The sequence below is a fragment of the Carcharhinus amblyrhynchos genome, chromosome 9 (assembly GCF_965287045.1).
Source record: "Carcharhinus amblyrhynchos chromosome 9, sCarAmb.v2.hapA, whole genome shotgun sequence".
In the NCBI taxonomy this organism is placed as follows: Eukaryota; Metazoa; Chordata; class Chondrichthyes; order Carcharhiniformes; family Carcharhinidae; genus Carcharhinus; species Carcharhinus amblyrhynchos.
In genome coordinates, this window is record NC_137332.1 from 91,763,872 (window position 1) to 91,779,408 (window position 15,537).

At 43.7% G+C, this 15,537-nt stretch overlaps 2 protein-coding genes across 2 annotated transcripts in view; both read right to left on the reverse strand.

The window, feature by feature from the left end:
• The window catches only part of LOC145348018 (uncharacterized), a 649,120-nt gene that overhangs the window by 163,546 nt on the left and 470,037 nt on the right, over positions 1-15,537 (reverse strand). The window lies entirely within an intron of this gene.
• On the reverse strand, positions 9,616-13,480 carry LOC145347994 (uncharacterized). Its single transcript, XM_080196070.1, has one exon. The coding sequence runs from the start codon at positions 12,657-12,659 to the stop codon at positions 11,460-11,462; it is 1,200 nt and encodes a 399-aa protein (XP_080052196.1). The 5' UTR covers positions 12,660-13,480; the 3' UTR covers positions 9,616-11,459.

Here is a 15,537-nt window from a genome sequence, read left to right on the forward strand (position 1 = left end):
CTGAGGCGCACCACTGGTCACAGGTCTCCAGTTTGAAAACAGCCCTGTACAACCACTCTCTGGCTTCTGTCATCAGGCCAATTCTGTATCCATTTAGCTACCTCACCCTGGATCCTGTGAGATTTAACGTTATGCAACAACCTACCATGCAGTATCTTGTCAAAGGCCTTACTAAAGTCCATGTAAACAACATCAACTGCACTGCCCTCATCTACCTTTTTGGTTGCCCCTTCAGAAAACTCAATCAAATTTATGGGACATGATTTAACTATTTGAAAAAATATCTGGAGGGTTAGAAAATTACTGCCTTTTACTCTGTTAACACAAGTCTCAGGGATTGACTAAATTAAGTTGCATGACAAAATTCACAATGATTCATTGTCACAGTAGGATGCCTGCCATCTCAATTTGTTTGACAGACGCAGTGGCGTAATGGTATTGTCAGTGGATTGGTAATTAAGAGACCCAGACAATGTTCTGGAGACCAGGTTCGATTCCTACCAAACCAGATGGTTAAATTTGAATTCAATAAAAATTTAGAATTAAAAGTCTGGTGATGCCCTCAAACCATTGTTGATTGCTGTAAAAACCCATCTGGTTCACTAATGTCCATTATGGAAGGAAATCTGTTGTCTTTACCTGGTAGACCTACATGACTCCAGATTCACAGCAAATGTGATTGACACTTACCTGCCTCCTGAAGGGCAATTAAGGATGGATACTAAATGCTTGCTCAGCCAGTGACACCCACAGCCTATAAATACTCTTTTAAAAAGTGGTTATGGATACTTTGGCACTATCAATTCCATTGCTTCTTTTTGTGGGGAATGATGCAAATGGTGGAAAAGTTTTTATAAGGGATAATGTTATTGAAAGAATTGAAATGTTTTTTTTGTGACTTAATGTTTTAAAAATTAAACTCTGTGACAAAAACTTCAATCTTGATTTTATTTAATTTCAGCATTGGCTCCTGAGGTCTGCCCATTGTGGACACTACATAAACTGGGAATTTGATTTCAATGTAAAGACATGATTTTATTGAGAGTTATAAATCTATAAGCAATATTGATAAAACAACAGACCCACAAAAACACAATATTCATCTTGCTGCAAGCTTACAATTAACCCAAATAACAAATTATTTGAAAATTATTTAGGATCTTTCCCAGAATGTGAAATGAATCTTGGAAGAGTGTACCATAGAATAAAATCATAGACTCCCTGCAATGTAGAAGGAGACATAAGAACATAAGAAATAGGAGCAGGAGTAGGCCAACTAGCCCTTCGAGCCTGCCCTGCCATTCAATACGATCATGGCTGATCTGTCGTGGCTCAGTTCCACATTCCCGCCCTCTCCCCATAACCCTTAATCCCCTCTCCTATCAAAAACCCATCAACCCGCGTCTTAAAAATATTTAGCGAGGTAGCCGCGACCACTTCAACGGGCAGAGAATTCCAGAGATTCACCACCCTTTGAGTGAAGAAGTTCCTCCTCAACTCTGTTCTAAACCGCCCCCCCTTTATCTTGAGGCTGTGCCCCCTAGTCCTACTACCCTTTCTGAGCGGGAAGAGTCTCTCCACCTCTATCCTATCCATCCCATTCATCATCTTATACGTCTCAATGAGATCTCCCCTCATTCTTCTAAACTCTAACGAGTACAAGCCTAATTTATTCAGCCTCTCCTCAAAGCTCAACCCCCTCAACTCCGGCATCAGCCTAGTAAACCTCCTCTGCACTCCCTCCAAGGCCAAAATATCCTTGCGTAAGTAGGGTGCCCAAAATTGCACACAGTACTCCAGCTGCGGCCTCACCAATGCCCTATACAGCCGCAGCAAGACCTCCCTACTTTTATATTCAATCCCCCTCGCGATGAAGGCCAGCATCTCATTCGCCTTCCTGACCACCTGCTGCACCTGCAAGCTGGGTTTTTAGTCCATCAACCTGCACCACCTTCCCAACAGAGTATCTTGCCCAGGCCCTATCCCCATAACTCCACATATTTAAGCTGCTAATTTCCCTAACCTACACGCCTTGGGATACTAAGGGACAACTTAACATGGTCAATCCACCTAACCTCCATCTTTTTGGACTAGGCGTCATATGAACATATCACACTATTATCACATCAAGGTATGATGGGCTGAGGGAACTCAGGTCTGCAAAGATTCATCCTCATTCCCTCACCATACTTAGGATAGTAGTCCTCACAGACAGGAGAGTACAAACATTATCCTTGTTACTAGTCAAACACTGATCACTTGAAGAGAATCTGTCTGTAATTCACATCACCAAGGGTTTAATGCTACCCATACCCACTCCTGAGAATTGCCTCACTTTACTAACACATGCACTCATTGGGCCGAAGGGCCTGTTTCCCATGCTGTGTTCTTTGTTCACTCACATCAGGGAAAAACCTGTCAGAATACTACAGACAGAAATTTCTTTAAAATCCTGTGCTTTAGTCTGGCTCCCAATTCTGATGGTCAGAAATGACTCTGAACTTTAGTGACACAGAATAAAGATTTTAGCATCAGACAAACACATCAAGGTTGAGAGAGCCAGTGGTCACCTGGAAAATCAATTGTAATTAAATTGAGGTGCTTAAGATGACGTGTTGATAGAGTAGTTAGAACAAGTCCACAATTACAGTGGGGCTGTTCAGGGCTAGGGGAGAGAGCAGAGACAAGGGCACAGAGCATTAAAGTTCAAAAACACTTCTTCACAAAAAGGGACTGGAAATCTAGAAGTTTCTCCCCACAAAAATCTTGAGGCTGGGGGCCACAAACCTCACATATAAAAGTGTGGGCTAGGAGTCCCAGCCACCTGATGAAGGGACAGCCTGTCCCGAAAGCTTGCGGCTTTTGCTACAAATAAACCTGTTTGGACTTTAAGCTGGTGTTGTGGGATTTCTTTCTGTTTTACCCCAATCCAACACCGGCATCTCCACATCATTCTTTCTGAAAAGCATTGCTGTGCCTAGCCAGATGATTTGACCTGTCAAGCACCTCCAATCAAGTCCTACCCTGCCATCTCAGGGAAACAACAGAACATAGCATTAGATTAAGGTATTGAATAACTTTTTTGTTTCTGTCTTCACGGAGGAGGACGTGAATAATTTGCCGGGTGTTAGCGATGGAAAGGTGGTGGGACTGGAGGGTCTTAATGACATTACTGTTACTAGAAAGGCGGTGCTCGACAGACTGGAGGGGCTGATTGTGGACAAGTCCCCAGGACCGGATGGAATGCATCCGAGGGTTCTGAAAGAAATGGCGGAGGTGATAGTGGATGCCTTGGTGGTTATTTTCCAGACGTCGCTGGATTCCGGGGAAGTGCCGGATGATTGGAAAACGGCTAATGTTACGCCGTTGTATAAGAAGGGTGCCAGGCAAAAGGCGGGGAATTATAGGCCGGTTAGTTTAACGTCTGTGGTAGGTAAAATGTTAGAATCTGTCATTAAGGAGGAAATTGCGAGGCATCTCGAAGGGAATTGCTTGATAGAGCAGACGCAGCACGGTTTCATTAAAGGGAAGTCGTGTCTGACAAATTTACTGGAGGATGTGTCTCAATGAGATCTCCCCTCATTCTTCTAAACTCTAACGAGTACAAGCCTAGTTTATTCAGCCTCTCCTCATAGCTCAACCCCCTCAACTCCGGTATCAGCCTAGTAAACCTCCTCTGCACTCCCTCCAAGGCCAAAATATCCTTGCGCAGGTGCGGCGCCCAAAACTGCACACAGTACTCCAGCTGCGGCCTCACCAATGCCCTATACAGCTGCAGCAAGACCTCCCTACTCTTATATTCAATCCCCCTCGCTATGAAGGCCAGCATCCCATTCGCCTTCCTGACCACCTGCTGCACCTGCAGGCTGGGTTTTTGCGACTCATGCACAAGGACCCCGAGGTCCCTCTGCACCGTCGCCTGCTGCAGTTTTTCGCCACGTAAGTAATAGTCCTTCCTACCATTCTTCCTACCAAAGTGGACCACCTCACACTTGCCAACATTAAATTCCATTTGCCATTTCCTGGCCCATTCGCCCAGCCTATCTAGATCCTTCTGAGAGGCTGAATAAACTAGGCTTGTACTCGTTAGAGTTTAGAAGAATGAGGGGAGATCTCATTGAGACATATAAGATGATGAATGGGATGGATAGGATAGAGGTGGAAAGACTCTTCCCGCTCAAAAAAGACAGTAGGACTAGGGGGCACAGCCTCAAGATAAAGGGGGGGCAGTTCAGAACGGAGTTGAGGAGGAACTTCTTCACTCAAAGGGTGGTGAATCTCTGGAATTCTCTGCCCGTTGAAGTGGTGGAGGCTGCCTCGCTAAATATTTTTAAGAAGCGGGTTGATGGGTTTTTGATAAGAGAGGGGATTAAGGGTTATGGGGAGAGGGCGGGAAAGTGGAACTGAGCCACGACAGATCAGCCATGATCTTATTGAATGGCGGGGCAGGCTCGAAGGGCCAGATGGCCTACTCCTGCTCCTATTTCTTATGTTCTTATGTTCTTATGTGTCTAGGGCGGTGGATAGAGGAGAGCCGGTGGATGTGGTCTTTCTAGATTTTCAGAAGGCGTTTGACAAGGTACCTCACAAGAGGTTATTGCAGAAGGTTATTGCACTTTGGTAGGAAGAATGGTAGGAAGGACTATTACTTACGGGGCGAAAAACTGCAGCAGGCGACGGTGCAGAGGGACCTCGGGGTCCTTGTGCATGAGTCGCAAAAACCCAGCTTGCAGGTGCAGCAGGTGGTCAGGAAGGCTAATAGGATGCTGGCCTTCATAGCGAAGGGGATTGAATATAAAAGTAGGGAGGTCTTGCTGCAGCTGTATAGGGCATTGGTGAGGCCGCAACTGGAGTACTGTGTGCATTTTTGGGCGCCGCACTGCGCAAAGATGTTTTGGCCTTGGAGGGAGTGCAGAGGAGGTTTACTAGGCTGATACCGGAGTTGAGGGGGTTGAGCTATGAGGAGAGGCTGAATAAACTGGGCTTGTACTCGTTAGAGTTTAGAAGAATGAGAGGAGATCTCATTGAGATGTATAAGATGATGAATGGGATGGATAGGATAGAGGTGGAAAGACTCTTCCCGCTCAAAAAAGACAATAGGACTAGGGGGCACAGCCTCAAGATAAAAGGGGGGCGGTTTAGAACGGAGTTGAGGAGGAACTTCTTCACTCAAAGGGTGGTGAATCTCTGGAATTCTCTGCCCGTTGAAGTGGTGGAGGCTGCCTCGCTAAATATTTTTAAGACGCGGGTTGATGGGTTTTTGATAGGAGAGGGGATTAAGGGTTATGGGGAGAGGGCGGGAAAGTGGAACTGAGCAGCGACAGATCAGCCATGATCTTATTGAATGGCGGGGCAGGCTCGAAGGGCTGGATGGCCTACTCCTGCTCCTATTTCTTATGTTCTTATTATGTTCTTATTAAAACCAACATGATGTCAATTATACTGCTTCAGTAACAATAAAGGATCCTGGCTACAGGCAACACTGCTCTGACAAAATCCCAGGGACTGCTAAAACATCTTGTGGAGAGACATGATTAAAATACCTTTCTTAAAGTCACAGTATTGGCACCGAAGGTTTGACACAGGCCATGCAAAGGTCCATTGATCTTGACCTTAGGTGGGATTTTTCGATATTGGGGTGAGTGTGACTGGAAAATCCTGCCCATAAACTTTTATTCAAAAGCTGAGAAGGATTTTTCCCCAATGTGGATCCTCTAATGTAAAAAGATTTTATGAAGGCCTTATGACAGAGCTCCTCCTTTAATAGTTTCTTCCCTGTGTAATTGTGTTGGTGTACATGAAAGTGAGATGAGTATGAGAATGATTTGTTGTCTGGTTTCTCCCCATTGTTCTTGCCCAGTGTTAACAAACTTGGTGGTTAAGCAATGCTTTCACCAAACAGATCCTCCCTTGCCTGGATACATCAGTATTTCACGAGTATCACTGACAGTGTAAATGCTCAACCACACACCTCAGAATCGAATGCTTTCTCCCGTTTCAATCGTGTGGTGTAGCAGGAAAAATGTTAAGATTTTGTTACACATCTCACACTTGAACAGATTTTCTTTGATGTGGTCAGTGTATCATGATTGTCAATCAAGGTGTGAAAGTTTGGTGAATTCTGCTATGTAAGTTTGCTGGTTTGCACAGAAGTTTGATGACCGGATGAATGATTGGTCACAGACATCACATTTGAATGGTCTCCTCCCTGTGTGAAGGTGCCAGTGATTCACCAAAGCAGATTATTATGCGAAGTTCTTGAAACACACCTCACACTTGATTGGTTTCTCCTCAAAGTGAATTCGTTGAATAGGCGGAGACTGGATTACTGTATGGATGACTTATTGCACACTTCACAGATGAATAGTTTCTCCCCTTTGTGACCACTTGAGTATGGAGGTTCAAAGAGCACAAGCACAAGTTGCACATGTTACACAGGAACAGCTTCTCTCCTGTGTGAATGTGGCATTGTTGTACGTGCATCGATGACTATGAAGGCTCACTTCACTCTTGTAAGGTTTCTCCCCTGTGTGAATCCAGCAGTAGATCAGAGGATTAAGAGAAAGATAATGCACAAACATCACACCTGAATAATTTCTTTCCTGTGTGATTCCTCCATTGTCTCAGAAAGCTCAAAGATCTCGTAAATGCTTTGTCATAAACTTTGCATTTGAAATGTTTTTCCCTGTGTGAAATGATTGTTGGGAGTGGAACTGAGATGAGCAACAATTAGTTCTCTTCCACGTGGCTGTACTTCATGAACAATCATTCTTACAAGTGCAAGTTGAGATTCAGGGACTCAAATAAGTCTGTGGAGCCTTCACACGCGAACAGCCTCTTATCTGTAAGAATGAATGAGTGGCTCAATGAATGATTGAAGCTCTCACTCTCAGTACTTTCCAGCCTCATTGTGATCGATCACCCACAGCCAAATCTTCAGAAAGGTTGGTTCTGATGGAAGATTCTGCACCACCGATCAGTTTCAGATCTGATAGAACCATAGAACATTACAACACAGAACCAGGCCTTTTGGCCCTTCTTGGCTGTGCCGAACCATTTTTCTGCCTAGTCCCACTGACCTGCACCTGGACCATATCCCTCCACATCCCTCTCATTCATGTACCTGTCCAAGTTCTTCTTAAATGTTAAAGTGAGTCCGCTTTCACCACTTCATCTGGCAGCTCATTCCACACACCCACCACTCTCTGTGTGAAGAACCCCACCCAATATTCCCTTTAAACTTTTCCCCCTTTACCCTGCACCCATGTCCTCTAGTTTTTTTCTCCCCTAGCCTCAGTGGAAAAAGCCTGCTTGCATTCACTCTATCTAAACCCATCATAATTTTATACACCTCTATCAAATCTCCCCTCATTCTTCTAAGCTCCAGAGAGTAAAGTCCTAACCTATTCAACCTTTGTAACTCCGTTTCTCAAGTCCTGGAAACATCCTTGTAAACCTTCTCTGCACTCTTTCAATCTTATTAATATCCTTCCTGTAGGTAGATGACCAAAACTGCACACAACACTCTAAATTTGGCCTCACCATTGTCTTAGACAACCTCACCATAACATTCCAACTCTTATACTCAATACTTTGATTAAAAAAGGCCAATGTTCCAAAAGCACTCTTTATGACCCTATCTACCTGTGATGCCACTTTTAGGGAATTATGTATCTGTATTCCCAGATCCCACTGTTCAACTACACTCTTCAGTGTCCTACCATTTACCTTGTAATGTTCTACCTTGGTTTGTCCTTAGGACAGCTTCTGTCCTTAGATGCTTATCACATGGCTGCTGGATGTATGCTGCCCGAGAGAGCATTCTGCTCTCTGGGGTGATCACTCACTAAAGTGATCCTCTATGGATTATGATCATGACTGGTCATCAAATTCAATAGTTTGATCCTGCTTTCCACTCCATATTCCTTGATCCCTTAAGTCCCAAGAACTATATCTAATTACTTCTTGAAATCATACAACATTTTGACCTTGACTATTTTCTGTGATCGGGAGTTCCACAGATTCACCACTCTCTGGGTGCAGAAATTTCTTCTCACCCCAGTCCTAAAATGTTTACTCCTCATTCTCAGTGAACCCCTAGTCCTGGACTCCCCATAATTGGGAACATTCTTTTTGAATCTACCCTGTGTAATCTAATTTGAATTTTATAAGTTTTTATGAAGTTCTCACTCACTCTTCTGAACTCTGATTAATGTAATCCTAATCAACTTGGTCTCTTTGAATGACAGACCTGTCATCCCAGAAATCAGCCTGGTAAACCTTCGCTGTACTCCCTCTACAGCAAGAATGTCCTTCATCAGATAAGATCGCTGAAACTGCAAACAACACTCCAGGTGTTTACTATTCATTCCTATTGATCCCTCATCAGGTGACCTTCTTCTGCTGTACTGTTAAAGAGACAGACACCACATACAGAACATTGTGAATCTTTGGGATTTTCTCCCCCTGGGAGCTGTAGATGTTCAGTCTCTGAATATATTCAAGATGGGGATTGACAGATTTTTGGATGGTGATGAGATAAAGTAGATGGGAAGACTGCGGGAAGGTGGGATTGAGGTAGAAGATTAACTCTGATCATGTTCGATGGGACAGCAGGAAATAGAGGTCAAATGGCCTAATCCTGCCCCTATTTCTTATGTTCTACTGTTCACCGTGTTCTCTGAGTGGTTACATCTGTTAGTATATCTTTGTGTATAAAGTCATTGTAACCAAGATGAACATAGAACAGTACAGCACAGTACAGGCCCTTTGGCCCTCAATGTTGTGCCGAGCTACGTCCAATCCCAAGATCAAGCTATCCCACTCCCTATCATTCTGGTATGCTCCATGTGCCTATCCAGTAACCGCTTGAAAGTTCCTAAAGTGTCTGACTCCACTATCACAGCAGGCAGTCTATTCCATACCCCAACCACTCTCTGAGAGAAGAATCTACCTCGGATATCCCTCCTATATCTCCCATCATGAACCTTATAGTTATGGCCCCTAGTAACAGCTACATCCACCTAAGGAAATAGTCTCTGCACGTCCATTCTATCTATCCCCCTCATCATCTTACAAACCTCTATTAAGTCACCTCTCATCCTCCTCCGCTCTAAAGAGAAACGCCCCAGCTCCCTCAACTTTTCCTCATAAGACCTACCCTCCAAACCAGGCAGCATCCTGGTAAATCTTGTCTGCAATTTAATAAAACAATTAGAGGTGATCGTTAACATGGTGGACAGGGTCCTTGGAGGTTTATCCATATGGATTTCCAGAAGATATTTGATAATGTTCTGCACAGAATATTGTTCACCAAGATGAACATATGTGGAACTAGATGGAAAATTGTGACATGGTTGATAATTTATTGGTGAGATCAGAGACAGAGAGTCAGGATAAAGGGAGTGTTCTCTGTTTATCGGGATGTGCCCAGCGGTTACCCTTAGGGATCTGAACTGGAGACTCAGCTTTTCATTATGTTGATCAATGACTTTGATGGAGGAATAGTCTGAGTTTGTTTACCAGTGATTTTAAGGGAGGTGACACAGCAATGTGAGTGGGAGTGGAAAGATACAAATGAACATTGACAGATTAATTGACAAATTAACAAGGTAATCTGATTTAAACTAAAAAAATAAATTTATTGTAAATTATGAATTATACAAAGGTTTGATAAAAAGACAAATGATACCTCAAAGTTCAAAGTTCTCAGTAACGTCTGCATCAATTGATCCACGTGGGAAACTGATGCCTGTAGGACAGATCTGACTGGTGATGGACACCCACCCAGCACCAAGACATCACAAGACCCTAAAGTCCAAGGGGAAGAAGATCAATATCTCAGCCCTAAAACAGCTCAACTGAAGAGAGGAATTCCAGGAACAGCTCACAGACAATCTGGAAAATCTTCACACATCCAACACAATTCTCAAACAGTGAGATGAAAGACAAATCAGGAAGTACATGTGGTGGGAAGAGAAATCCCAGGAAAAAAATCAATAATCTGATCATCATGATATACAAAATGGTTTTAAAATCAGCAGGGTCATCTATAGACCGAGGTCAAATGGGCTCAATCGCCTTTGTTCACAGGATGGTGTTTCTCTTCTTAAGGATGTCAATGCCAACTGTTAACGCTGGAAAGAACATTTTGAACAACAACTCAATCATAAATCCACAGTGAAGCTGATACCCTCCAGTCTGTCCCCCAGTGTCTGTAGTAGAATCCAATAGGTGCTTCACCATCGATGGGAGAGCTGCAACAAACAGATGAAAAACAACAAAGCCTGCGATCCCAATGGTATTCCAGCTGAGGACTTCTGCTGACATCAAGACTTCATGAACTCATTCTATGGATCGGGAGGAAAAAGAATTTTGCTGATTTCAGGAATGTGACAGTTGTAACTATTTTCAAGAAGGGAGAGAAATCATGCTGTGGAGAACTACTGAGGTATTGCCGTCTGGTCCAGAGCAGGGAAAATGCTGACTCTCATTCTCCTGAATTGAGTGTGAATAGAAGCCAAGAGGCAACATATATTCACACACAGGCCCTGCCCTTTGTAGACAAAAGGAGCACATACATAGTGAGTCTTTTTCAATTGAACAAAAGATTAGAGACAGACATTCCCTGGTTCATTTCCCAGGGCAATACCATGTTTGGTTTGTCATCAGTTACCAGTGCATTCTCCATGGCAATACCTCTCCCAATCAGCGCCATCTTCTCATGCAGTATAAGTTTTGTTTTCCTCATCATTTAATATTCTTATGGATTAATCTGATGAGTGCAAGGTGAAAAACTTTGACAGCAAGTTTCTTTTCCTAGCAGTACAGTGAACGTTGTGAGACAATGGAGACTGTCACAGCCGAGACACATTCTGCCCTCCCCTGATTTCCCAACTGGACTCACTGACGAAGAATGGGATTCCTGGCTCATTCTCTCCCTCTATAGACCAGAGATGTTGAAGTCCTTTCATTACAACCCCAGGAACTCAAAGATAAGAGTTCTCCTCTATAAGAGTGTGTTGGTGGACCAGGAGATTAGTTGTCGCAAACATTCACACTTGAAGGGTTACTCCACTCTGTGACTGCTCTAATGGACAGGAGGCTTGAAGACAGTAATAATGATGACGTCACACACCTTACATGTGAACGATTTCTCCCATGTATGAACACATTGGTACACAAGTGTTGCTGACAGTCTGAAGACTCAGTCACACCTCACACCTCAATAGCTTTCCCTCAGTGCGGATGTGTCAATGTTTCATGAGCGTTGTTTACTGTGTGAGGCTAGGTAACACATTTGAAGGGCTTCTTCACTTTACGAATGTGCCAGTAATTTAACAGGCCTGATAACTGTGCCAAGTCCTTACTAAACACCTCGCACTTGAATCTTTACTCCCGTGTGTGTGCGTTGGTGAACACTGAGATCTGATGATAGAGAATGCTTTCTTACACACACGTCACATATGAGGTTTCTCCCGTGTATGAATGCGTTTGTGTCTGCAGAGATTCGAAGAATCTGAGAATGATTTCTCACACACCTTACATATGAATGGTTTCTCTCCAGTGTGAGTGCGTTGGTGTTTGCAAAATTCCGAAGATGTCAAGAACGATTTGTCACACACCTTACAGGGGAATGGTTTTTCCCCAGTGTGAATACGTTGGTGTACATGGAGGCTCGATGACTGAGAGAATGATTTGTCGCACACATCACACATGAATGGCTTCTCCCCTGTGTGAATGAGCCGGTGATTTAACAAGCCTGATAATTGTGCAAATCCCTTACTACATAGCTCACACTGGAATGGTTTCTCCCCTGTGTGAAGGCGTTGGTGTACATGAAAGTGAGATGACCGCGAGAATGATTTGTTGCACACTTCACATTTGAATGGCCTCTCGCCGGTGTGGATGCGTCGGTGTCTGTGGAGATTTGATGATTCTGAGAATGATTTCTCACACACCTCACACTTGTACGGTTTCTCTCCAGTGTGAATGCTTTGGTGTTTCATGAGCATAGATGACTTTGCGAAGGCTCGATTACACACCTTGCATTTGAAGGGTTTCTCCGCTGTGTGAATCCACTGGTGTGTCAGGAGATCAGACAATTGGATGAAAGACTTCTCACAAACCTCACACTTAAAGGGTTTGTCCCCTGTGTGAATCCTCTGGTGTGTCAGGAGTCTTGTCGATTTCGCAAAAGATTTATTGCAAATCTCACACTTGAATGGTTTCTCCCCTGTGTGAATCCTCTGATGAACAAGGCGATTTGATGATGTAGAGAATGATTTGTCACATACCTCACACCGGAATGGTTTCTCCCCAGTGTGAGTGCGTTGGTGTGTGCGAAGGCTCGCTGCTGTTGAGAATGAATTTGCACACATTGCACATGTGAATGGTTTCTCCCCTGTGTGAGTGTGATGATGTTTGCAGAGGTTACCTGACGTCGAGAAAGATTTCTCACACACTTCACACTTGAACGGTTTCTTCCCTGTGTGAAGATGTTGATGCTTACAGAGGTTGCCTGATGTTGAGAATGATTTGTCACATACCTCACACTTAAATTGTTGCTCCCTAGTGACAGTCTGTTGGTGTTTATGGAAGTAGCCTGATGATGAGAATGATTTCTCATGCATCTCACACGTGAATGATTTTTCGCCCATGTGAATGTGTTGGTATACACAAAGATGCAATGAAGATAAGAAAGATTTTGCACACTTTACACCTGAATGATTTCACGTCTGTGTGAATATGTTGGTGCTTGCAGAGCTTCAATGAATCTGAGAATGATTTCTCACACACTTTACACGTGAACAGTTTTTCCCCAGTTTGAAAACGTTGGTGTTTGCAGATTTCCGATGACGAAGAGAATGATTTGTCACAAACCTCACATGTGCGTTGCTTTTTGCCTGTGTGAATGAGTCAGTGATTCACTGGAGCTGATAACTGAGCAAAACTCTTATCACACAGCTCAGATTTGAATGACTTCCATCCAGTATGGCTTACTGGTGATCTGTGAATGTAAATGGATTAGCAAAAGCTTGATCACACACGTCAAGTTGGAATGGTTTCTCTTCTATAGAGCTGCCCTTGTGTTACTGATAGTCAATGGATGCATCTCATCTGTTAGGGTGTCTTACGAACCTGTGGAGTCCTCCTCACACACCCTCTCACCTGTAGGAGTGTGGTTAAAGAAGCAGAATAAACTATTGGAAGCTCTCAATCACACTTCTTCTCAGCTTCACTCTGACCAATTGCTCACAGCTGAACTTTCAAAAGGTTGATTCTAATGGAAGGCTACACACAATTGTTCCATTTCAGATCTGATGATCTGACTGATTTCCAGATGATTACTTCACTGTCCAACCTTCGCTATGAAGGGACTGGATGTCTTCCCACAGTTGTGCAGTTGCTTCTTTGGTGGTGGTCAGAATCTATCTGTGGTGTCTATCCTCTCTGTATTCGCTGGTGTAGTACGGTACAATCTTCCTGTAAAGCAGGAAAAGGAAACATGATTTCTTCCAACTCCCTCTGCTAAGGACTAAGAACAAAAACAGCCTGGGAAACAGGTCCTTCGGCCCAATGAGCCCGCGCCGCCATTTTAACATTACCAGACCCCCTTCACCCATGACCCTTATCTATGCTTATGGCATTCCACATTGAGGGAAGACTAATTTAGGGACAATTTATTACCTCCAATCAGCCTGATAGCACATCTTTGGGGTGTGGGAGGAAACTGGAGCACCCGGAGAAAACCCACGCAAGCACGGGGAGAATGCCCAAACTCCCAAAGACACTGGCCCAAATCCATGTGTCTGCACAGCAAACAGTGATAGTCACTGAGCTGTCGTGTTGCCCAGCATCCGGTCCAGTTTAAGCACACACTAACGACATGAAGTACTAGGCTACTCTCGAATATCCAAGAGCAGCCCTTGTACGACCCATCGCATGTATGCCCCTCGTTGGACAACAAGGCGGACCGACTTAAATCCTGTGAATTAAAAGAGAAAAGCATTAGTATCATTCCACATCCTTATACATTACCAGGGATGTCCCAATGCTAATGAACCTTATTTAAAACAATCTCCTATATCCTCCCATCTCCAACCCACTCATGTTTAAGAGTTACTTAGACAAGCACAACTCCAGCGTGCCTGCCTCCACCGCCTTGCTTGGCAGAGCATTCCATACCCCCACTACCCTCTGTGTGAAAAACCTCCCTCTAATATCTGTTATACCTCACCCCCCCACCCTAAGCACGTGGCCCCTCGTACTGTGCATTTCTAACATAGGAAATAGCTTACCACTGTTTACTCTACCTATACCCTTCATAATCTTATATACCTCTATTAGATCCCCCTTTGTTTAAGGAGCTAACTTTTCATTTAGAGATTGTTCCATAGTGAATGCCAATCCGCTATTCCTCTGTGTGGGAATCAGTCTTTTTTTTCACCATTTGAATGTCGCACACCCTCTGTCTGCAGCAAGGACACTGGTTAACGACCAGGGGCAGACAACATGGCTACTTTCTTTCCTCCACGCAGACTCCCATCTTATCAGTCACTGTGAGGACAATAGAAAAGACAGTCGGGCAGAATGTAAAATGGGCTATCAATTCACTTTGAGCTTGAGTTGTGCTGATGAAGACCAATTTTTCCCCGAGAGTATGTTTTGAATATAAAACACACTCAGGAGCTATGTTAATTCAATGGAGATTTTTGAAATTTCTCATCTTGTTTTCCAAATTGTTATGGGGAGATTACGTCTAACAAAATTTATTTTTTTAAGGAGGTGACTAGGTATATAAATGAGGGCAATGCTGTAGATGTAGTCTACGTGGACTTCATTAAGACTTTTGACGATGTTCCGCATGAGATAGATCCCATTGAATTCAGAGCAATTTGGCAAATTGGATCCAAAATTGACCAAATGGCAGGAGGTAGAGGATAATGGTCAGAGGTTGTTTTTGCGACTGACAGCCTGTGCCCAGTGGTATCTTGCAGCGATCAGTGCTGGGTCCCTCACAGTTTGTAGTGAAATGATCTGGATGTGTATAATCAGTAACTTCACAGATGACATTAAAATTGATGGTGTGGCAAATAGCAAGGAATAAAGCCTTAGATTGTTAAATGATATATATGGCTGGCTAGATGGGCAGAACAGTGACAGGTGAAATTTAATCCTGAAAATTTTGAGATGTTGCATTTTGGGGCAGCACGATGGCACAATGGTTGGCACTGCTACTCCACAGCGCCAGAGACCTGGGTTCGATTCCCAGCTTGGGTCACTGTCTGTGCGGAGTTTGCACATTCTCCGTGTCTGCGTGGATTTCCTCCGGGTGCTCCGGTTTTGTCCCACAGTCTGAAAGATGCGCTGGTTAGGTGCAATGACCCTAATGTGCCAGAATGTGGCAACTAGAGGAATTTCACAGTAACTCCATTGCAGTGTTAATGTAAGCCTCATTTGTGTCTAATAAATAAATAAACTTTAACTTTGGGATGAACCAGGCAAGGAATACACAATGAATGGCAGGATGCTACA